The sequence below is a fragment of the Pyrgilauda ruficollis genome, unplaced genomic scaffold, assembly GCF_017590135.1.
Source record: "Pyrgilauda ruficollis isolate IOZ18807 unplaced genomic scaffold, ASM1759013v1 scaffold111, whole genome shotgun sequence".
NCBI lineage: Eukaryota > Metazoa > Chordata > Aves > Passeriformes > Passeridae > Pyrgilauda > Pyrgilauda ruficollis.
Window position 1 is genome coordinate 256,876 of NW_024509322.1, and position 24,706 is coordinate 281,581.

The window sequence follows — 24,706 nt, forward strand, 5'->3', positions numbered from 1 at the left end:
TTCTGTTAGTGTAATTACTTCAGCTGCAGTTCCTGAGCACTGAAATGCCCAGTTGTGCAGGCTTTTTAACTTACTTGACAGGTAATTTTTACATTTCATGTAGTACCTCATTAAAGAGCTGGAGAGAGAGAAGAAGGTATTTATCAGGACAAAATATCGAAGAATAATCTTTTTCATGTCTGTGAGCTTTGTTTCTGGCTCTGTTCTCATGGTTCCCCCAAGCAGAGATTTTTCTGTGCTGTGTCCTTGAAAGCAGAAGGTGTAGACTGATTGCCATGAAGGAACTTGAAAAATTCTGAGTGTAATTCTCATTGCAGTTTGTTACTAGCATGGGATTTGGTAACTAGGCTTCAAGATTTTTAGGCTTTGATGGAGGAAAAATGAGGGATACTTTTTTAATGGATATTTTCTTAATTTTGCAAGTGTACCTGTTTGTATGTCTGCCTGTAGATGAGTGACAAAGAAATTCGCTTGAGAGAGGTATTTAAAATTACTGTGTTTAATGCCTTTGCTATTAGCTTCTCTACTGTAGAGTTGCAGTCCTTGTCTAGGCATAGCTATTATTGAGAAGTATCCCCTAAAATTATCCATGTATGGATTAAGAAGTATGTAAGTGATTCAAATACCTTCTGTTTCTCAGAAGAATATTGATTTTTTTTTTTTAAATATTTTTCCTCTGCTGAGCTCCTCTCACTGTGGAGTGACAATTCAGCTGTTCTGAACAGTTGCACCTTTCAGGATGGATTGCTGTGGTGCCTGCAGGAAAAACATAGTGAGGTGTTTTTTTGATAAAAAGTGGAGGAATTATATATCTTTAGGCCTGCAGCATCTTTGATTGTAGTACATTTCCATCTCAAAGGTGTGCAGAAAAAAGTGCTTCCGTGCTGCACTAAGTGCCTTCTCTTTCCAGGTATAAGTCAGATTGTGGGTGCTCTAAAAGGAGATTTTTCTGAAGATCTGAGCACTCCTATGGAGGCCTCAAAAAAGAGAGGGTAGAAGAAGGGGTGAGAGGGGTCTCCTGGGAGTCAGGAAAGAAGTTCAAAAATGTGGAGATGATACAGCAGAACACTTCAACTTGCCTAACTGGAACAGAAGTTGCATTTCAGTCTCAACCTTCAGCTTTGTTTCTTTTCCTGCTCCTATGGAGTTCAGTTTTCTCTGCCTGTGAAGTTCTGGAGAAGTGTTTTCCTTCCCTTCCCTGTACACCTTAATGTTCTTTCCTTAGAAAAGATGATTGCACCATGAAAATCTTGCTGTTAAAATTCACCATTTTGGGTGTATTGTTTTTTCCTTTTGGTAGAAAAGGCTGTTGGAAGCTCTGAGTTAACTGTGGGGAGGACAAATGTCAGTAATTTGATGGTTTTGCTTTTTCTTGTGGTGGGAGCAGCCCCAGATTCTTGTCTACATCCCAATAACTTCTTAGGGGTTGTAGTTAGCATCAAAGAGAGGAGAGTGAATTGTTAATTTGTTTTCTGAGATAAGCTCATAGAAGTTTTGAGGAGAATTGCTGAAAAGAAATAGAGGTGGATAGAGAAGGTGGTAATACTTCAGTTTGGAAGTTGGCCTCAGGTTTACCATCAGGAAATGTATGGTCTTGGCCCATTTGAGGTGGTCTGTGGTTTAGTTGAGCGTTTCAGTTCAGTGAGCTGTTGGATAGACTTTGATGTTTATAGCTGACCAAATACCAAATTTAACCTCAGTTTGGTCTGGTCTGTGTGTTCAGGTCTGAGGACAGACCAAAGGTGCTACCCTTAGATGTGGTATTTTGCCAGACTGCTGCAGTAATGGGTAGGATATCCGGGACCCAACTTGAATTTAGCAGCAATGTTCTATGGTGTTAAGTTACCGTATTGGCAGCACTCAGCTTGTGCAGGGGATGAAAGTCAGCAAGAGGGAAATTTCCTGGGCAGAGAATATGGAATGTGGATGGGAGACAGGTGACTCTTGGTTTTTCTGGCCACCTCACTTTTGTCTTCTCTCCACAAACATGCACCTACAAGGAGCTGCTCTGAAAACATCATGCGGTGTGCTTAATAACCTAGTTGAAAAAAACCTGTTTGAAAAGATGTTTTGAGAGCTGTAAAATAGAAAGTACCTTCTTAGGGATATTAAAATAATTTAAGTGTCATATACAAAGTCTCTTTGGATCTTGACTTCTTGTTCCCAGAAGTTACTGTGCATCATTAGCAATAAGTTTGTAAATACACCCTCTAAAACTTAGAAAATCGTGTGTTTGAACATGTGCCTTGTGCCCAAACACATTGCAGACAATCATAGATGTAGCTTGTTTGAGGTATATATACTTAAGAACCTGTAAGAGCTCAGGAGCAGCTTTATGATGAGTTTGGGGTTTTTATTTCCTCAAGGAGTAGGTCAGAAAAACAGGAGTTCAGCAGGTTAATCTCAGTGGTATTTCATGGTGCCTGTTTCAGCAGGCAATTTCTTAGTAGCAAAAATAGTGGAAGGGAGGAGGTGGTGGACTCCTTGCTGTTGCTGGTAACTGCTCATTCAACTTCAATACTGTCTTTTCCTGTTTATCAGTTACAGTCAAATAAAAAGGAAACAAAAGTATGTGAAATGAAACCACTCAATTTCACTGCAGTTTTAATGAGTCAGAGTTCACACACAAGTTTTCTGGGGGTTGGTGTTGCTTCAAAAAGCAGAACCAGGTCTTAACCTGCAGAGTAACCACAAAATCAGTGCAAGGCCACAGATATTAACCCAGAGTGGTAGAGAAGCCATAGGTGAGAGGCTGTACTGTGTTTCATGGGTCTTTTAGTATTTCAAGTCCATTTGTTCCAATAGTCAGATAAAATAGTATCAGCAAAAAACCTGCACAGATTAAATAAAGCTTTTAAAAAAATAGAGTTTTTAAGTTAGAAACTGACAGTTATCCCTCCCTCGCTCCTCCACAACTTGCAGATGTTACTAATTTTGTAAAATTTAAAATACCCAAGCTTCTTGTCTTCACCATTAGGGAAAATAATTGTTGCTGACAAATGGGGAAATAAATGTACTATGAGGAGCAAATACTGTCGCTAGTATGCTCGTGATTCCCATCCTTGTCAAAGCTTGTTGCCTCTTGGAGCTGTTTTTAATGATAGTGTTTTTGCTCTTCTGCTTAAAGCAAGCTTCTGCTTTGTAATGATCTGCTGTGTTAATGTTGCTCAGCACAGGTTGCTTTAAGTGACAGTTTTGAACATGATGTATTTGGTAATTTTCCTAAGCTAAGTTAAATGAGCTAGAACTTAAGTCAGAAACACTGAATTTTGTGTAAACTTTAAAATCATTCTGTTGCAGTAGTGATTGTTTGATGTTTATGCATAGTTTTTCTCCTTTTCCTTTCTTCTCCAGTTCCACTCTTATCGTGGGGACCTAGCTTCAATTTTAGTATCTGGTATGTTGAACTAAATGGCATTGATGATCCAGATGTGGTCCAGCCGTGCCTCAACTGGTACAGCAAGGTAGGCCTGCATTTTAGATGCCTGTTTGTTTGAAGATTCCCAGTCTCAGAATCTTGTGAAACTTCTCATACTGGAGTGATGTGACCTTTTCTTTCCTTGAACATCAGCTATTAAAACAGCAAACATGCATAGCTGGAAACACGTGGCTGACTTTGACCCTAAGGGAAACTTTCTGAATTTTATCTGTTTGTTCTCTTTGAAAAACCAACAAAACAGCCCCAAGAAACGCCATAACCACCAGCATCACCCAAAAAACCTGACAGGTAGACATCACAAGAAGGGAACACTGAGCCAGAGGGGACAGTATTAGTAAAGTATTAGTATTTGTATTGGAAGGGAAATGAATCTTAACAAAACCAGATTCTGTTTCTCCCTCCTCTTGCTTCCGATTCTTTTAATTCCAGTCCATGGAGTCTGTAACCTTCTGGGTTACAGATGCACCTTTTGTTACAGGGTGTAAAAATTACATTTTTTTAAAGAGAATACTTGTTGGTGTCTTGCACTTCAGATATTTCCCTCTTACCGTCTTTTTGCTGAATATCCTGGAACAGAGTTGGGCTGGTGCCACTGGACTATGAGATGAGATTATTTATGTCATTTGTCATAGACATCTGTCATAGACAGAAAGTTCAAGGGGTTCCAAACTTTATAAGTTGTATTTAATTGAGTATTAGAGATGCTTCTCCTGTGGGAGGGAAGTGCACACTGACAAGCAGAACACATTTTATTGGTACATTTTGTGCTTTGGATCCTCTGGAACAATTAATGAAACTCATATTGTGTTGCAGAGAAGACATCCTTCCCATCTGAGTAGGACTGAGTAGTGGAGCAGTGTATCTCTGCTTCCAGAAGGAAGAACTTAGAAGGGGATGGAGATTGTGTGTGATTAGTTCATGGTGCTGCCAGAGTGGTGAAGAAGCTGTGTGTGACTGTGGTGTCTGGCTCATTCCCATTTACACCAACATCATGAGCTGCTTTGTGGAGGATTTAAATAACCAGTACAGTGGAAGTTGTCTGGAGCTACTTTATGGTCCAAGTGGTGTTGTGGTCATGAGTCAGCTGATGATGGATGTCCAGTTCTGAAAAGTCCAGTTGACAGAAGCTGCTGGTGGTTTTCCTTTTGCTGGCTCTGCACGTGGTGGTGTGTCTGGCAGTTTGGACCAGTTGCTGCAAGCAGGAAGCTCTGATTTTTATTTTCTTTTTTTGGTCAGGAGTCATGCAGTGATGATGTCTGCATCTGTTTTGTTCCATCTTATCCCATGGAATCGGCGCTTTTCCTGGTCAGCATTGTGTGTAGGGACAGCTTCTTAAGGGGGTGCCAGCATTGTTCTCCTAAAGCTTGGAGCCCCAAAGAAGCAGTGTAGAGACTGAGTCACGGTGGTGTGAGCTCTGCTAGGATCCACTGCCAAGTTTTTGGTGATGAGTGCATGTGTCACTGATGTTCTCCTCTCTGACAGAGAGGCCACTGTTGCTGGATCCACAGAGGGGGATGTGCTGTCCCATATTTAGGGAAAGGCAGAAAGGTTGACCTGTTTCTTCCAGTTCTTTGAGATGGTGGGAATATTTTCACATGTGTTTTTGGAAATCTCAGAGTCTTTGAAGTGTAATAATTCTTCACTGCCTGCGACATCAGATGAAAGTTCTATACCATGTTGCCCTTCCTTTTTGTTTTGTGCCAACAAAACCTCCCTCTCCTGTGGGGAGTGGAGCTGGGGATAATGGATAAGGACTGAAACATTCCTCAGGGCTTTCTCCTTGCTGTCCAGCTCAGCCTACTGCCTCCAAACAGCCTTACCCCTTTTTCCTGAGGAGGGTAAAAAGCACCTAAGAAGGGGTACTTTATCACTGGGTACCACTTCTGATAATGAGCTCATAAGTATTTTTAATTCTGCGAGTGTATTTGACAGGGTTGATGTCTTAGTCTCATGCTCTTGTTACGTTTTTAACCATAGGAATTATTTACAGCTTCAGATCAAAGCTATTATTTGGGTTGTCATCTCTTTAAACCTGTATGACAGCATTTAAAAAGGAGCCTTTTATATACTTTTTATACACATTTTTTGCTTAAAGCAGGTCTTTACATTTAAATTCTGAAGTACTACTATGGTGTCACTTGAATATAAACTTTTATATTGCATCAAGTGGCCAGACTCCATCCAAGTAATTCCTGGCGATCTAAGGCAGGTCTGTCAGTCATGAGAGCCTCAGTGAAAGGGAGGAGGTACTCTCTGTCTCAAGTCTGCATTTTTTCTGATTTCTAAACTGGAGGATCTAAAAATGCAGAAGCTGGTAGTTACTGCTGTGCAGCTCTCCTTTTGCTTGCTATCCCTTTGAACAAAAAAATCCAATTTGGTTTTGGCCTTGACTCATGCAAGTGAAGATTTGCTTAGAGAGTGTCTTAGGCATCTCTTGGAAAGAAAAAAAAGTTGTTTTTTGCCAGTTGTGCTGTAAAACTGTTTTAGCTTTAATAATTCTTTGCTGCAGCCTTGCATTCTTATCGGTACATGTCCTTGGCCTTTATGTGGGCTGGGAGCTGGTTTTCTAAAAATGCATAGTTCTGGCTATTTGCAGCTGTGAAATACTGATGGATTAAGAACTAAAAATACAGCACATGGCCGTGTTTCTTTTTAGCGCTTCAGTTTGAGATTCTTGCTATCGAGCCATTCTTTCAAGAGCATTAAATTTTGTCAAATGTCAGTATTAGTTCCAGGTTTTCAGAAAGATTCTGTTCATTTAAATACTATAAACTTCACTTTTAGCAGTAGTGTCCATTTAGGAGTAAAATCTTTTGTCTGTAATTTAATCAGTCTTATAGATGCTTAAAGTTACATTTGCTTTTTACCACAGTAGTTGTGTGTTAAAGATGGAAATGGAGATTTTTTTTTTTCTTTAATGCCTTAGAATTTAGGATTGAAAAGTCTATTTTAAATAAGTGTTTCTGCTACTTATCAACCTAAAAATCTGTGTTTCTTACACGTCTTGTTAGCAGCTTTGAAAATTGTAGCTCTTACTCAGAGTTTACTACTCCCTTGTGTTCTGTGCCAGGATGTTTGACCCAGCGTGGGTTTTCTTTCACCTTTCTCACCCCTTCCCACAGCTGAGTGGGAGATGGGCAGCTGTGGCTCCATCCGTGGTGTGAAAGCAGAGGTTCTGCTTCAAGATGCAGGAGAATATTTAGAAGTTAAAACTTCGGTGTGCACAGAAATCCTTGGTGCTGCTGATCCCAAACCCTCATGAACCCGCAAGATTTGGGGTCAGCCTTCTGCCTTTCCGTGGCAGAAGTGCTGGTCATTGCAAGTATTCCCATTCTCACAGCTTTTTTTTTTTCCCTTCTGCTTCTAGAAAAGCTGTGACCTACTTACTCTTCTAAATTATTTTGTTATGTAAGAGTCATACAATCAAATTATGTAACGCTGATAGCGAAGGCTTTTTCCTGCTCTGTGCTTCGTGTAGGCCTCAAACAGCAGGGCCAAGCAGATGGGGGGGAAATAATGGTCACCCCAGAGATCTGGGACACCATGCACTCTCTTTCTTGTATGCTTATTAAATTGGATTATACCAAATTGTATAATTTCTGTACTGTTGGAAAGTAAATGCCTGCGCAGCTTGTAATGTCTCTCACACAGCCTTCCTCCATGAGCTCGCGAGCCGTTTGTGCAGCGTGGATAAGAGATCCTGTCTCTGGGCAGGTTCACAGGTAGTTGCCAGCAGTGCTGGTCAGAGGAATAATCTCCATGTCTCAGAGGTTTTCTTGTGTTCCAGTAGTACCGTGAACAGGAAGCCATTCGCCTTTGCCTAAAGCATTTTCGGCAGCACAACTACACCGAGGCTTTCGAGTCGCTGCAGAAGAAAACCAAGATTGCTCTGGAGCACCCCATGTTGACAGACCTGCATGACAAGCTGGTGTTGAAGGGGGACTTCGATGCTTGTGAAGAACTGATAGAAAAAGCTGTGAATGGTAAGAGAATCCGAGGAAGTGATTCATTAGTTTGAAAAAAAGTGCATTGAAATATTACCTTCTTTTGAATGTTAGTGTGCTTAGTAGTAGAGTTGGCAGGTCTGTGTGTTGTTTCATTTCTAGTGTGCTGTCAGCTTTTGGACTTGTGAGTGTGTGTGTGATGAAGGATAAAAATTCATGAAATCTCTTATCACTGCTACTTTTGGAGTAATCTTCCCCAGAGATGACAAGGCGGTGCACTTGAGTGGGTTAAGAGAAGTTCTTCATGTTAAGTGTTGGCAAGCCGAGGGTGGGCTTAAACTGTCAGGAAAGTCACTGGAATGGTGAGCAAGGAAGCAGAAGACTGGAGTTCTCAGTGGTGATCTGGATCGTGGTTTCTGGTTGGAGCTCACCACTGAGTTGGTGTTCAGGCAGAAGTTTTCAGCTGTGTTTGGATGAGGATGCTCTCTTTGCTTATGGGGAGGATAATCCTTGGACAGTTGTATGGAAGTCAGTGACTGGAGGCAGAGCTTGTTTTCCTTTGCAGAGTGGGACCTTGGCCGGGCAGTCAGTTTCATTGGAACTGCTATTAATTTTTTACTTGAAAGCTTTCTACTTAAAAACACAGTGTATAAACAGCTCTCAGCTCCTAAAAGGAGGGAGATGTACTTTCTCTTGATTGAATGGGACACAGAAAGAGTGGGGCTGTTGCACTGAAGTGACTCTCAAGACCTGTGCAGCAGTTTTGGATTGCAGTCTGTTAAAACAGAGGTGCTCTTGGCTGTGGGTGTAGAGCTTTTTGACTTTGTGCAGTCACTCATCATGGGAGACTTGTACTGGTGTAAGAGGAAAACTTTGTGTCTGATGCCAGTAGAGTTAGGGACTTAGTGAACCAATTTCATGGATAGCTGGCACCAGAGATGTTATTCTTTAATTCTGGGCTAATCAGTCATTTTGTAATACCTTTGGAAAGATGCCGGTGTACCTGCTTGACTCCCATCAGTGTGGTTTGTACCACAAACAAGCTGTAAGTGGTTCTCAGAATGTGATAGAAACGATAGCTTGGAAATCAAGGGTTGTCTTCCATGAAAACCCACCATCTTTTTGTGACTAAGCTGTACAACTGAGCACAATTTTAAGGAGCTTATTGCAACAGGTCTTCCAGAACTGCAGTAAGTAGTTTTCTATGGCTTTGGCTCAAGGTTTGTCTTCAGACAGAGCAGTGGAGACCTGCCCTGTGCTGAGCTCCATGAGCAGCTACAAGTGTTGAGACTGAGAATTGCCATGTTCATCCTCACCCTCCCAAGACAGTGGAGTGTTGACTGGGCTGGCAGTGTGAACAGCTTCCTGCAATGCAGGGGCATTTTGCAACTGGCAGCTTCCTCCTGAATTATAAGGGCAAGGGAGGATTGCAGGCTGGAAAAGCAGCAGGGAGCTGTTTCTGTCTGTGTCTCAAAGACACGAGTGCCTGGAGGGAGCTGATGAGCCCACCATGATGCTGCAGCAGCCAGAGGAGTGCTGTGTGCTGATGGTGATGATTTTATCATTGCCTCGCTCTGCTGCCTTGGCCGTAGCTTAATCTCAGTGCCTGGAGGCTGTCCTCTTTCCACTTCATTGGAGGCTGGAGTGGAAATGATTTCTTGAATGGAATTTCACTCAAAGTCTTAGAATGTGCTGAAAAAGTACTCTCAAAAATGGAATTTTTTCTTGGGCGCTAATGAAGTGAATATTTGTAGCCTCATGTTTTGAGCTCTTATATCTTAATTTCTTTTACTACTTAATGTTTGCTGGGAGTGGGGCTGCTGTCAGCAGTGCTCTGCTTTTCCAGGTGTGCAAATACTGGCAAAGGACTGGCCTGGTAGGAAACTGTAGGTCTTGTATAGTTCTGTCTGACAGACACTTGTTTCTTGTCAGATTTGATGTGGATAATCCTCCTTCCCTGGTTTTTGTAATCACGTCCCTTTTTGGAGGCTGAGGAGCTCGGCATCGCTTAGGTGAGCTGAAGGAATATGCTGCAGCTTGTTTTATCAGCCTTTTTTTGTTCCAGCAAGTATAAGAAGCAAGTCTTGGTAGTAACAGACGGTGGATAATTTAGCAGGAGAGTCTTCAAGAGCATCATTAGGTTTTGTCACTGCTTCTGAGGGACAGAAAAATATGCACGGGGATGTTTATTTTGCTTCATTTTAATCCAGCACCTGGCTAGCTGAAGTTAAATGTCAGTGTGTGCATCTCCCGTCGCTCTGTTGGTCATCCTTAATGATTTTGCTTGTCTTGGAATACATTAACCTTCCTTCCCCCATCCTCCTCCCATTCTTTATGCTGTCTTCAGCTTTAAATGTACCCATTTAAAGCTCTATCGCCTCCCAGCACTCTTTGGAGAGAAGTGCTATCTATCCCGAGACACCGAGGCTGCATCCCATATTTGCTTTAAGCTGACACGACTGCGGGTTTTCACTAACTGGGTCAATCCTGCCCTTGCTCAGGACACTGTGTCCCTGGCACTGGTGCTCGTGCTGCCACATGGCCAACCCAGACAGGGAGCTGATCAGGCTGGGGTGGGGGAGAGGGCAGGACAAACCTCTTCTGATAGCCACAAAACCCCTCAACACTGCAGCTGGAACAATTTGTCTCAAGTTGTGGCAGTCAAGGTGCTGAATATTAATGGTGCTTAACAGCTGGATTCTTCTTGGTAGGATAATAGAGGTTTTCAGCCTTCAGCATGTTCTCCTACAGTATTTCTACTCCTGCTCCCTGTGATCTTCCACAGTTACTGTCCTTACTCTGTTCTGCATCTGTCAAGCTCCCCAGCATTTTCTGAGCAGCGTGGTCTGCTGAAAGGTGCCCCTGTCCACGGCATGGGTGTTAGAACTAAATTATTATTGAGGTCCCTTCCAACTCAGGCCATTCTGTGATGATTTTTTTATCATTTTACTTTCCTAGCAGCTCTGTTGTGAAGTCTCAGTATCTTGCTGCTTAGTCTCTAAGGTGTGGGTGTTCTTACCACTGAACTCCTGTCTGATGTGTTGTTTTTCCAAATAAAAGAGGATTAACTTTAGTCCTGTGCCTGTGTAGTGTAGCTGAAGTGTAGAGTTAATTGAGACATACAGATCCTTAAATTATCCCTGAAATCGTTCAAAGAGCAACTGTTCTATTGCAGACTGGGCATGAATATGTGAACTCCTGACCGCTTGCTGATCTGGGAGTTCAGTGCCTTAAAGGCACAAACAGAAGTGCAGCGAGGTTGACAGAGATACTGCACACTCAGTTCAGCCTAAAATGTCTTCTGTAGAGGCTGATATTTGCAGTGGTGGGTATTGACAAAGTGCAACGCTCTGCATCTCTCGCGGGCTATTTCCATAGGCTTAGTCATGTAGAAAAAGAGTAGGTGGTCAAGAATTAGTGCTGGCAGAGCTAACTCTTGTTCTTTTGCATTGCTAATGATGAACGCTGTCTTCCACCTCACATCACCAGATGATTTCTTTTGAGAGCTTGGTGGCAGGCAGCCACACTTTTCCCACTGATTCTTTTGACTTGTGCGTTACACTTAGAAAATAGGCAAATGGAAACTCTGGCAGCTGCCTGACTTCGTCTCAAAAAGAAAAGGTTCCCTAAATCTCAGCTGGTTCACAGACTAGGTTCAAATGCTTCACATTTGGATCCATTCCTATAGCTTTCGGGCCTATATTATTGAAGGAAAAATATCTGCTTAATATTCCTGCAGAGAGAGTATGTGGAGTGCAAATTGCTTGGTTGAACTGCTCGCAGCTCCTGTAGACATGGAGAGCTGCTTGGAATGGGTGGAAGAACTGCTTGTTTCCCATTAATATTCCAGGGACTGAGGTGTTCCTTCTGGCACTGCTCGTGTCAGTATGTGACGTGTGTTTATCTGGTGACAAGTCAGTCCTGTGCGACAAACAAGAAGTTGTGATGCGCAGCCTGCAGGCTCCAGTGTCTCCCAGAACTCATGATTCACAGGAACAATTGTATTCCCTTGGAAACTCTAGACACACACGTATTCCTGAATTTTTCCATTTAATATTGTCTGGATTTAGTTCTGAGAAAGCTGTTCTGTGTACTGGGATATATGGAAGGGAGAGGCTGGCTAGGGATCCAAAGCCTCTGGGAAGTAAATGGTTGGGTTTTGTGTAGAAGAAGGATAACTTACATGGATTTGAGAGCAAGCCTTGTTTCATTTTTATGAAGAACAAAGTGCAAGAAAATATTACAGCTCTGAGGCTGGAAAAAAATTGTATGTTTCCTTGTTTCTCCCAAGTCTCGAGGAAATTGTCAAGTAGTGGCTGAATTTTTATCTGGTAGAACCTTTCTCTCCTTCAGGTTTTCTTAGAAGGTAGTTCGTGACTCAAAAAGCCTCAAACTGTTTAAGTATTTTGGCTACTTTTCTTTGGTTTGAGAAAAATCTAAAACCTCAACCCCAGCACCCAGAAATTATGGGCTAATTGTCACTCTGAAGGTTTTTGAGCCACTGGCAGTGAAAGGAACAGATTTCAGCAACCCTACCTGGAGATATGTGTTGCCTAAAAACCCCCAAACTGTATACAACTTGCTCCTGATTGGCTTCAGCAAGTTAAATATTTTTGTCCGCAACATTTGTCGTAATCGTTTTGGGTAACCTACAGTTGGCTGGCAAAATAAAGACTTGGGTTATCAGGGAGGCAGAATTCACCAAGCTTTAATCACGGTGAACTTCGTGTTGTTAGATCCAAAATGCGTCATGGCTTACTGCAAAGGGCTTGAAAATAGTACAAAGTTGTTTTTTTGGCTGTAATTTTAGTAAACATGGACATTGAAGTGAGAGGTCTCCGGAGCAAAAGAAAACACTTCATTTAAAAACTTGCACTCAGGTTTTTTTTTGACAAGAGTCTTGAAATTTATTTTAAACTCCTGTTTCATTGGGAACAGCTGACAGACCTGAGCAGGCCTAGATGTGAGCCTCAGCTCCTCACAGGAGCTTTGGAGACCTTTTGGTCAGCAGTGCTCTCCTGACAAGGAACATAAGGAGTGCGCTGGCGTAGGTCTGGCGTCGGGTACAGGATCCACCTAGAAATCCTCCTTTTTTTTCCCTGGTGGTGTCAGACAGGTGGTGATTCAGCTTCCAAAACAAGCTCCTGCTGGTTTGCAGTGCAAGTAGAGTGAATGTGGAACTGATTCCAGCAGAAGGAAACATTTCTGGGAAGCAAGCTGGAGTATTTCCAAACCGATGTCCCATGGAAGACGAGAAGCATTATTAAAAGAGGCCGAAAGCACAGTAGGGGAGAAGTGTCATATCTTGACAAGTGCAGCCTGTGGGTGTAGAGCATGGGAGAGAGGTTAAATCACCCTTTCAGATCCTATGTGGTGTAATTCATCCTTTTGAACTATTTATGTCCAATTATATATTGGCTGCCATAGGGATAAATACAGTTTTGGTTTCTGTCTTGCAGACCCAAGGCTGTAACGATAACCAAAAAGCTGCATTTCTGTCTGGGTTTGTGGCTGAGTCACTGTGGGATTTCTTACAGCACATGCATTTGTTCTATTAGGCCTGGCTTTTCTGAATCACAATTTATGAGATCTCAAGCTTCAAGCCTCTAGTGTGTTGTCCCAGCTTCATAAATGCTGAAGAAGTGGGAGTTAAGAACCCTGCTATTAAACCCAAAATAAACCACTTTTCCTTCTACATACGTTGAGCAAACTTCTGGCTTTCCTCGATTACCTAATGTGGGGGGGGAGAGTGCTGCTGGTTTCAGCGCTGAGGTGAAAGTAAAATCTGCCCTGTTTTCAGAGTATTTATTTGGAAAAACTTGCACAGCTGAGTTTATGGAAGTTTTATATTTTCAGACCAAACTCATCACTTTTCAGGAGCTCTTGAGTGCCCTTGTTTTCCTGTTAGATGGTCTCTAAATAGAGCTTTCATCTTCTCCCAGGAAATACTTGCTGGCTTGGGTTTTAATTAAAACCTGGATTTCAGTCACGACAAACTACAGGATGCCAGGAAACACTTGAAAATTTTCTCTGAGCCTTGTGTCGTGCTTAACAAAGATTTTTTACCTTTTTCTAAATAAATAGTGATGCGTTCAGTAAGGATCATTCTTTTTTGCCTATATACCTACAAAGGGCTTTTGTATAAATAAGCAGAGGCGTTCATCATCTATTGAATTCCTATTGGTTTTTTTTCAGGTAGTGCATTAATAGAGCAGAAACATTTGTCAGGAAGAGCTTGTGTGTTGAGATGGTGGGTGATGGGTGGGATGTAGCCAGGCAAACAGTACTCGGGTGCTCTCATGGTTTGTTGTGCTTCAGAAGGTAAGGTAGGTGTTTCAGAGGAGACTGAAGAACAAAAGTTCCCCACGTGCCAAGCCCTTCCCAGACTGGAGAGCAGTCCTAGGGAGTGTGGGTGTTACAAGTCTCCTTTACAGAAAATTGGTGTTTATGTGATGGACTGCTAACATCTGAACAGGATTAGGAACTGGCCTCTGGATGATGAAGAGGTGGAGTGCACAAGGGCAGTGTGGATAAAGTGCTGGAGCTGGTGCTGCTCACAGAAATGCTGCACTTGGCACATCTGGCCCAGGATCTAACGCCTCCTCTGTTGCTCTTCTTGCTTAACTCTCTGAAGAGAATGTAAACTCTTGTTTCGTTTTTCATCCAGCGCTTGGTTGTCCCGTATCACCGCATTTAAACAATCTGCTCTGCTTCCCTCCTCAGATGAAGCTCCAGAGATGCTGTCTGACCTAGTTTTAACTTAACGTGCACTAAAATGGTTGAATTTTATATGCACTGGCAACTTTCCTTTTGCTTAAATAAGGGGGAGGGATTCTATTCTTAATTAAATACACCACACTGGAGATTTATAGACACTTGGCACGACCTGGCAGGCAAACTGGATAATTCCTGATTGATCTAGTAGCAAGTATTCTTTTTATTTTAGTGCTTGCACATTTAGTTCATTAACAAACTAACAAAAGTTTAACAAACTAACAAAAGTTTAACAAACTAACTGACACATAATAGAGAATTCACTGAAAATGGAAGCTTTGGAGTGGCATACTGGATTGAGTTAGGCTGAAGTTACCCACATTAATAGTGATTTCGCTAAAATGGAAGGATAAATGTTTTATCCAGCAAAATTTTTGTTTTGCAGATGGCTTGTTCAATCAGTATATCAGTCAGCAAGAGTACAAACCTCGCTGGGGGCAGATTATCCCCAAAAGCACCAAAGGTAAGAGCATTTCTTAAGATAGAACTCATGTACTGCCAGTTCTGTCTTGTTCCTTTGAGAATATGGAGCAAGAGAATGATGCAAGAAAGTCTCCTCTAGGAGAGTTCTAGGGAATGGTTTCTTCTCTGAAAAAGTTGCATTTGTCTGCAAATTCAATGAAATTCAGCCTGCTCTCTGGTTGAGTAAGGAACACTGTAGGAATACTTGTGACTTTAAGGATAGATCATCAGTTTAGTAACAAATCCCAGAATATTGGTTAAACATGAGAACAGCTATCTGTGTTACTGAATTTAGCACATGGAATTGATGTAACTTCAACTTAAACTGAGGAATTGGCAAATAAATACATTATCTCAACAGGGAGTATTTTAAATGAGGTGGATCTCTTGAAGTCCTGATCTATTACAGAGTAAATCCAAACTGCACAATCTTTTTCATTCCTGTCTGCCTTGAGAGGAGACTTGTAGCAGCATCCTTAACTGTAGAGTGCAAAAATCACTGTCACAGAGCAAATGTAGGATCCAAGGTGACAATTGCTAAGTGTGGAGCACTGTTCCCAAGCCCCTTGGGAGGGGTTATCTGTGTCACCTGTCCTGAATGCTTAAGATACATAAAGTGGTTGGAAAGCTGCTTTAATTGGACAGTTGGAATTCCCTTATATGTGAGAATAGCTGGTGCAAAGCTGGCTGTGTTCTGTGGTTTGCATCACCTCCTGCTCCCATCCCAGGGGTTCATTTCCCTGTCATTTGGGTATCTGTTCTCACAGCTCAGCCCTCAGGCAGCTCTCAGGTGTGGAGAGATGGAAGGGGAGCCAAAGGGTGGCTGTGTCATCCCTTCTGGAGAGCTACAAGGACTCAGAGCTCTTTTCTGTGCACCGAGTGTGTCAGGAACATTGGAGCTCCTTTGCAAGGCACTGAGAGTTGCAGTATTCACTTCTGCTCTCTGTACTGTCAGTCACCAGATAGTTCAGTATAAAACTTTGTACAGTTTGATAATGCATAAAAAATACTACCTGGAAAAAGTGACATGTGAGTGTTTAAGGAAGGGTGAGTTACTCAGTTCCTCTGCTTGCATGTTGAGGTTGTATCTTTTGTTGGTTTAAAAATCTTAAAAAGGAAAATTCTCCCTTCCCTCTTTTTCCGAAGGTGACGGGGAAGACAGTCGGCCAGGGATGAGAGGGGGCCATCAGATGGTGATAGATGTGCAGACAGGTGAGTAGTTGTTACATTTCTTAACTAAATTATTTGATCAGTTATTTTCCAGATTAATGTGCAAATGTGTTTTTCTTCAGACACTGTGTTAGCTTCAGGTTTTGAGGAAAAAAAATAGCACTTTCTAATAGTTGGATTAAATGTTCTGCTTCCTCTCTGGGTCTATATTCCAGCTGCCTTTCTCCTTCTTCCCTAATAATTCTGTGTTATGCCTTAGCCATTATCTTGTCTTAACTAAGAAACCAAGAACAATTGGTTTTAATTTTTTGTTCCTCCTGCCATCTTAGAGCAGGAGTTCAAACAAGAGAAGAGAAATTATGGAAAATAATTTCCCTTATCTGCTACAGGCTGTGCTCAAGCAATAGATCTGATGTGTTGAAACATTCCTTGTATTTTGGTTGGAGTGGCTTCTAATTTCCAGAGTGTGCTAGAAACTCCTGTTAAATGTAATTCTTTAAACATCTTTTGCAAAAATGTTTCCTGTAGCAGTTTAAGGAATAGCTCAGCCTCTGTTTCAGAGAACATACAGAGAAAAGAAAGTGGGGTGGTGTATCAGGAACAGTTCCAGTGATTGTTGTTCTGCATAATTTTCTATATCTTTGTCTGTTACTTAATCAGATTTCTGTGCTACGTCAGTCCTTACTAAAATAAGGAAAGCATCTGCCCGAGTCTTTGCTGCGTGAGTGAAAGGATTGTTCTTGGGAAGGGAGAAACAAAATCAGGGCGTGGGTATTGGACAGGAATATAGGGTGGCATTGAAGGAGCTGGCAAAAAAATGCCCATGACCATATCTGTTGTGGTCACAGGACGGGGACAGAGCATGTGACAGGATAGGACCTTCCAGAGTAATTTGCTAAGTCATGGTGAACAAGCAAAAATCCAGCAGTAGCTGCAGCCTCTGGCTTTTGCTCAGAGTAGTTACTGCACTGGAGGAAGCACTCAAGTTATTTGGTGTAGGAGAGTAAACTTCTTTCATTTGGTGGGAAAGGTTTGAGATTGATTAGAACAAAACACTGCTGGAAGATTTGCTGGTGTTTGTCTATGCAGAGGCTGGGGACGCTCCCTAGTGGCCTCGGGAATTAGTAGTGAGTGTTTCACAAGAGCGTGGAAGAAACATGATCCTTGTCAACTTGGAAAAGATAGTCCTGCACACCTCCTGAAAATAAAATATCCATGGTAGTGTGAGCCTTCCTTTCCATTGCTCTTGATTTTTTCAAGTCCCAGTAAGCTTGTCACTTCTGCCTTTGACTTCAGTTTCACTCTGCTTTAACAAGGCAGTGAAACTCATACATATATTTTTAAATATTTCTTGATATATATTATATGTATTATATATACTTTGGATATATGTGTCTATTTCATATATAATAATATTTCTATTATTTGTGGAAATATATGTATAGTATATTATATACATTATATTATAAATGTGTATATGTATATTATACATTATAATATAAATGTATCAAATACATACAAATTATTTATTTTATTTTAATTGTTTTGCTTGCACAAAAGTGCTGGACAGTACCCACAGAGGTGGAGTCCTGGATCTCCCCCCCTCATGGTGGTCCTTTCTTGCTGTAGCTCTATTTACAGGTGGTGGGATACCTTCCCAAAGTTTCCCTGTGAGCTGTTTGGGAAGTTGCTCTCAGTTTTGCATCCAGGTCCACTGAGGCTTGTAAAAGCTGAAATGTTTTTGAGATGATCAGTTTTGCCATTTAATTTAGCTCGTGACAGGCCAGGGGAAGTTCTTGGGGCTGTTTCCCATTGCTGATTGCTGGAGTTTTCCTTTTGAATATAGGTGGAGTTTAATGAGCTGGTGGGAATGTAGCCAGTTATGTCAGGATGTGTTTTACAGACTGGAGCTGGAAAGCTCCCTGGCTAACCTTGGACAGATCCAGTGCTAATGGAAAAGGGAGCAGTGGTGTACTCTTCCCTTCAAAGACATCCTCCCTCCTTACTCACACATTTGCTGAGTGGGTTTTTTTCAGAAGACTTTGGCAACTGAAGAAAAATCATCTCACTTTGCACTCCTTGTTAGAGGAGTTAGATCCTTTCTAAAAAATCAGTATTTTCTTCAACTTGAATCTTTTGGAAGAGAAGTGAAACAGCAAAATCATACTTACAACGAGATTCTGAAGTTTCCTATCACGTAGAGTTAAGTATTGGAAGCAAATTTTCATTTCTGATGTCCAGACCTGCTGTAGCTATAAATGAACTATAAATGGTTCAGTATTTTGATTAACCTCAAAGAGATTTTAACCACTTATTATTGCCTAGAAAAATAATTCTAATTTAATAGTACTGAGCCTGCTGGATTCAGGTGCTGGTGTCAAGGTAGAGGATGTGGGTTGGTGAGTAGCTGAACTAGATCTTAAGTTGTTGCTAGTGCATGGAGTCACTGAGACTTTGTTTATCAGTTTCGGGTAGAACATGGATTATCTTGGTCTAAACTGCCTTTTAGCATGGCGTATCTTTCCCTTAGAGTAGGCTGCAAGTAACTGAAGGAGAACTTAACATCACTGCTGGCAGCCAGTAACTTGTGCTGGAGCTCATTTCCATCTGGTACTCCTGTTCTTAATACCTGCCACAGCTGACTGAGTAAGTGCAGTGTTCCTGATGCTTTGGAAATCTCTTAGAGCAGTTTGAAATAGAACTGTTGGCCTTGTGGGATGCAGAACTGAGAATGCAGCTTGACATCCTCCTATATAAAAAAAAAAAAAGTTAAATTAAAAATGGGAAGTTAGTGATTACCACATATCCTCCATCATTTTAATCACATTAACACTGAGACTGGAATGACTCTGGATTGGAGTACATGTGCAGAAACATAAACTAAGAGAAATTCACAGTTATAGCTGAAGCCACTGTTAAGTACTTTAAAGCTTTAGGCTGCAAATGAAAACAGAAAGCTCCTGTTGTTCCTGCTTTTCCCTGCAAGGTGCATTTTTCATGCAGCTCTCTGTGTGGGAGGCTGGAGAGTTCTCTCTGCTTTTCTATAAGGTAGGGGAAGTATTTGAGTAGTTGCAACCCAGGTACATAGATTAAAACAAAATTGTCCTCCAAACAACCCCAAAAGTACACAAGAACACAGTGTTGTGTGCTGCATGTCAGGCATGAGAAGCTGTTTGTGTAGGCCCTGGGGAAATACTGGTGCAGTAACACTCAGGCTCGTGTGCAGAACTGTGTTCCCAGGGAATTGAACCCTAATGCAGTTTTGGATGAGGGTGTCAGCATCTGGCACTGGTTCCTTACTAACAGCTCTTTGAGTCTGCCCTCCCTGGCCTCCTTATGGGTCAGATACGCCACGTGTGTCAAAATTCCAGTGCTCGTTCTGGAAGAGGGAATGGGTAAGTGAATTGCCAAAAGCAAGTTTTAAGGAGTAATGTTGGTACTTAGGAACAGCGCGTGTTTTGTGTTTTGGAGATGTGGTTTATAATTCCATAGGCAAGGTGGAATTGATCTCTTCTGCTCTTACAGGGCAGACAGTGAATGACAGTGCAGTCCATAAAGCCATGTAATTGTTTTGGTAACAATAGAAATAGGGACCATGTAGAAATCATTCTGTTAAACAAAAAGATATTTGGTGTTATATCAGGCTTTCTTAAATGTTGAAGTTTTCCCATGAGCCTGCATTAAAAATAACAGCAAAGCAACCAGGATGATTTTTCTTCTGTCTCCGTTTCTCTTCTCTTTGGCAAGTGAAACAATTTTTTGAGGGAAAATGTTAGTGAAGTGATCTTTATTGATGTGGTACCTCTGTTCTCTCACTGAAGTGCAGCTGCTGCGTAATTTTGGTTGTACATCATTTTGCTTTTCTTTTCGTCCAAAGGAATTCTGTTTGCTTCCTTCCATTAGATAAATGAGGACAAATCTGTAGGTTGGGAACAGAGGGAGATTCAGAGCACTGGGCCCAGCGTGCCCGTTGTATACGTGGGCAGCACAGCAGAAATGACAAGGCTCGTTCAAAAGCAGCATGGAAAGATGAAAAAGATGAAGAGAGAGCAGCAGACATGAAGGATGCTGTTTTGCCTGAGGAAAACACTGCTATCCATAAGATATTTAAAGACAAGACTTGTGTACAGGATGAAGGGATCTCAGAAACAAAACACAGATGGCTTCTAAGCTCTGAAACACAAACAGCTGCTGAATCCTGGAGGTTACTCAACTTCATGGGGCTTTCACATTTGAGACTGTATGCCTATCCTTAAAAAAACCCCCTTGTATTCAGCCAACTTGTATCCAGCTGAACTGTGGCTCAGAAACCAAGGAGTGTGTTACTGCAAGAAGATTTAAGGCTGGTTTTATATTTGTGCTCTTAAATGCTCCTCACAAAGTGGGCAGCGCTGCTAGCACATAACTAAAGGTGTGGGTGCTACTTGGGGAAGTGACATCCTTTTGTAGAAGGCTTCTGAGAGATCTTACACCTTGTTTGGTTTGTTATTTCTAAGAGAAATCCCTCATAGCTGTAATGCTCCAGTACAGTCCCAGCAAGTCTATGCTGGCAGCTGACTGGGAGAGCAGTGGCTGATGAAATGGGGAGCAGGGCCATGAGTCCAGGTGACCCTGAGGGGCTGCAGGAGAGCATTGTGAGGTTCTGATCCTGCCCCTGGGATGTGACAGCTGTGCAGGAGGACAGGCTGGGGACTGACTGCATGGAAGGATTTGCAAGGCACTGGAAGCGGAATGTGCGTCAGCAGCGTGTCCTCGTGGCATTGAAGGCTCGCCTCTCCTGCTGGGCTGTACCCGCACAAACTCAGCCAGCAGGGAGAAGGGAGGGTGATGTTCCTCTTCTGGGTACTCAGGAGCACATCTGGAGTGCTGTGCCTGGTTTGGGCTCTCTGGGGCAATAAGGATTGTGTCAAACTGAGCTGACCAAGGTGGTCAGGGCTGGAGCGTGTGATGTGTGAGGAGACGCTCAGGGAGCCAGTTTTGTTCATCTGGTAGAAAAAGGGTTCATGGGAGGATCCTAGAGCTGTCTTCAGCTACTGGTGAGAGCATGGAGATAACCAGGCTCATTCTGGGGGGAGCAGAGGGAGAGGATACAGGACAGGAAGGGAAAATCCTGTTAGATATTAGGGGGAAAAAATTGTAATGAAGTTAATCAGTCATTGCAGCAGGGATCTCATCTGAAATGTCCATCCTTGGACAAAGTATAACTGAATAATTCCTGGGCAATGTGGTCTCTGCTGAAGTTAGCCCTCCTGTGAGGAATTTGATGTCTGATGCACCTTGCAGAAGTGCTGTGGATCCACAATTCTCTTATATTCCGTGGAGAACTGTTCTAGCAGAGACATGAAAATACTACTTGACCAAAGAATGTAGTTAAATATGTCACCAGGACTGGAATATACTCATTGAAGAAGACCTCCTGTAGCAGAATACCACCAAGGATTTCACCATATGGAGAAAATGGAGATAACAGGAGTTAGAGAACTGTCCCTGAGAATGCGGGTGAACCCGGACTGAAACCACCCCAGGAATTTTCATATTTAATGGGTTGGAAAAGGCTGCTTTGCTGCTTTTCTGAGAAATAGAAATTAAGGAGAGATTGACAGGAAATATGTGGATTGTTGGGAATGTATGTCCTCTAATTTGAGGACTTCTCTGGCACCTTTTAATCATCTAGAGAGTAAGGGAAGAAAAGAACTCAGACATTACAGAAAAATTTTTGACTGAGCAAGCAGTTTAGAAATACTCACAGAACATATTTAATTCAAAGTGTTGAATTTGTATTCAGAAAAAAATGTAGAGGAAATAAGCTGAGGATGCTGGAGGAGAAATTTGACTTCCTAAACGTAGCTGGTAAAAGCTTTGGGTAAATATAATTGCTTTCATGTTTTTTTCTTGTTGCCTTGCAGCTAGGTTTGAAAATTCTCCTGCTCTGCTCCTAAAGCTGAATAGAGACTTGCTTTAATAAAGCAGCATCAATTTGCTGTGTTCCATATTGCTTGGATGCAGAGGGAGGATCCTTTCCTCCTTGAGTTTCCCCAGTGCTACCAGAATTATATTGGTGTGAGACTGCTGGGCTCCCCTTGAGCTGCCCCACTGCTGCAGCCTGGGGTTTGTGGCCTCTGTCCTCTTCTTTGAATATTGCCCTTTGATATCTGTCCTGGTTGGGTCTCTGCATGCAGGGTGAAAATAACCCCTTCCATAAAATCTGAATTAATAGCTAGAGTACAAGCGGTGATACTGGTTGGGAAATAGAGTGAAGCTTCACTTAAAAAAAAACTTTAAAATCCCCAGAAAACTCAAACCCAACCAAACCAAAACAATCAAACCCAACCCCAACCAAACAACAACAATCCCACAAACCAAACAACTATTTTTTTGCTTTGTACCATGGGAAAACAATTACAAATTTTAGGAGAACTATAAAAAATTATTTACTTGACATTACCAGCAACAGATGCATTTATGCATTAAGAAATATTCCTTTTAAAACATGGAACCTTCCTCTAAGATATGTATATACTTCTGCAATAAGGCAATAAACAAAAAATCATTTTCATTGGGTCTAGATAGTGATGGAGCCTTTCTTTCATGTGAGCTACAATTTTACTTCATGATGAAAAATGGGTCTGGCACAGAGTTCATGTCCAGTTGTGCTCAGGGTGTTGCGCTGGGGATGTTCAGCACCAGCTGGGTGCTCATGCTCCTCTCTCAGTGCTCAAATTTAATTCTGTCAGCCTGGGTTAGGTAACTTCCAAAATCTGAGTTTTCATCGGAGTCATTCAGGTTTGCTATTAAATTTCATGTGAGCCAACAAAGCCTTTCCAGGCAGGCCTGACATTTTGGCAAGGCCCCAGTAGGATTTTTAGCTGGTGCCAAATCTTTTATTTTTCTCGGCTATCAATGAAGCTGTTGTGGTAATGTGGGTTTTGTGAGCTGTGAGAATTTATGTGCACAAAGGGACCTGCTCTTTGCAGGGAACACTGGGAGCCCTGAGTCCAGGAGGAAGGGTAATTAAAGTTAATGAACCAGGGTAACCTTTCCATGGTGATGACCACTATCCTGATGGTAGGTAAGGGTCAGGGACTAGTCCCATTTTATAATCGCACTCTAACTCCGCAGTTTAATTGGTGTTGGATTAAAAAGTGGCCATTACCTCCATAATAGAAGTGGTTTGTGGATTTTAAAGGAGTTTTTCAAAGCTCTGCAAGTCTTGAGGAGCTTGTTCTTCTTGGGCTTGGCTTTGTGTTCTGTTTTAATGCAGTCTAAAAGTGAAGTATTTTTAGAATTTGAGACCAGATAGTGCTGTTTCTATAATGGGAGCAGTTTGGTTATCTCTCCATGGCAGAACAGAAACTCCTTTCTTAAATGCTTCCCGTTTTCAAAGGCTTCATCTGGCTTTATCAGTGAGTCTGGGAAGCCTTAGAACTTGCTGTACACAGAGCAGTTGTGGGTTTGAGGTGACAGCCCTGAAACACTGACTTAAATTTGTGACTCTTGTACTCACGGGCTTTTGTGGCATCAGGTAAGTTAGTTTATGCAAGACATTTCCCTTGAAGAGGATTTTGTACTTGATTTTTCTATCTAAGGGATGGACTAAACAGAAAAACTTTGCTACTCCTAACTGAAATCTTGTTGATGTATAAATTCTGCACCAAACAGGGCACAGGCTGAGATGTCATTGATAGACTACATGCACAGGATCCAAAATGTTAAATATTGTTCATTTGTCTGTCTGGAATTTTAATCAGAAGGCTGTGGGTTTGATTGCCTCTTATGTAAATGTGGAAATAGAAAATGACTCTGAGAATTGGCTGTCTATCAATCCTAAAATCTTCCATTACTAAACCAAACCACATTTTTTTCTTGATGACTAGTTCCATTCAAAGAGCAGTGGTGTTCTAAGTAAAAAAAAGAGTTTAAATTTATCTTCTGATAGTTTGTCTTTGTCACAGATATTTTGTAGGCATTAGCCTGTTTAAACACATTCTCATTTTAAAATAAAATTAACTTTTTTTTTTTTTAATAGAAACTGTTTATTTGTTTGGTGGCTGGGATGGAACTCAGGATCTGGCTGACTTCTGGGCATACAGTGTGAAGGAAAACCAGTGGACTTGTATATCCAGGGATACCGAGAAAGAGGTAAGTTCTGCAAACATCCATATTTTTAAAAATACATCAATGGTTGCCCTCAAAAATGCCCCTCTTAAAGTACTTGTGTTGAAGTGCAGTATAAGGGTGAGAGCCACAAAGTTCAGACCTTCAAGTTCTGAAGACTTTTGAAATGCTTACGTGGGGAAAGTATGAGCTGGAGGTGGCTTTGAAGTGCTAAGATTCCTGGAGGGGAAAGGTTTATTTCTCAAAAGCAGAAATGATCGGGCAAAAAATCAGCTCAGCAAGTAGAGCACGAGTTAAATAATTTTGTGTGGCTGAACAATCAGACTTATCACAGAATCACAGAATGTTTTGGGTTGGAAGGGACCTTAAAGATCATCCAGTTCCAGCCCTGCTGCCATGGGCAGGGACACCTCCCACTGGAAGGTTCCAAGAACTTGCTAATGAACATTTCAGACCTGATCCTGGTGTTTGAGCTTCAGAAACCAATTGTTTATTTTTTTAGCTTCTGTCAAAAATGAATAGAAATGGACAACTACCAGATGGAAATCTAGAGGACAGGGGTTACTGCCAAAGGCTACACAACCCCGAGAGCTTTCGTGGAATTCATTTGAACCATTTTCCTTGGCCTGTTTTGCTCAGTATTTGGCGTATGAAACCTGAAATGAATGTAGCTTGGGTTATAGGACCAGGCAAAAAATGTCCAAGACCTTTGGCTTCTGTAATTTATTTCAGTGTACACTGAAATCTTCAAATTTTGTGTGGTTATTGTATTTTGTGTTCATTACTTCTTTGTCAGAGGAAA

At 41.8% G+C, this 24,706-nt stretch overlaps 1 protein-coding gene across 3 annotated transcripts in view; it reads left to right on the plus strand.

Moving 5' to 3' along the window:
* MKLN1 (muskelin 1) overlaps positions 1–24,706 on the plus strand; it is a 93,388-nt gene that overhangs the window by 25,832 nt on the left and 42,850 nt on the right. For 2 of the 3 annotated variants that reach the window (XM_041477521.1, XM_041477528.1), the window contains 5 exons: positions 3,355–3,464; positions 7,230–7,422; positions 14,543–14,620; positions 15,766–15,831; positions 23,816–23,928. In XM_041477521.1, coding sequence (XP_041333455.1) covers positions 3,355–3,464; positions 7,230–7,422; positions 14,543–14,620; positions 15,766–15,831; positions 23,816–23,928 — 560 coding nt within the window. Of the gene's footprint in view, positions 1–3,354; positions 3,465–7,226; positions 7,423–14,542; positions 14,621–15,765; positions 15,832–23,815; positions 23,929–24,706 lie in introns of all 3 variants that reach the window. The other variant, XM_041477536.1, reaches the window with a different exon arrangement.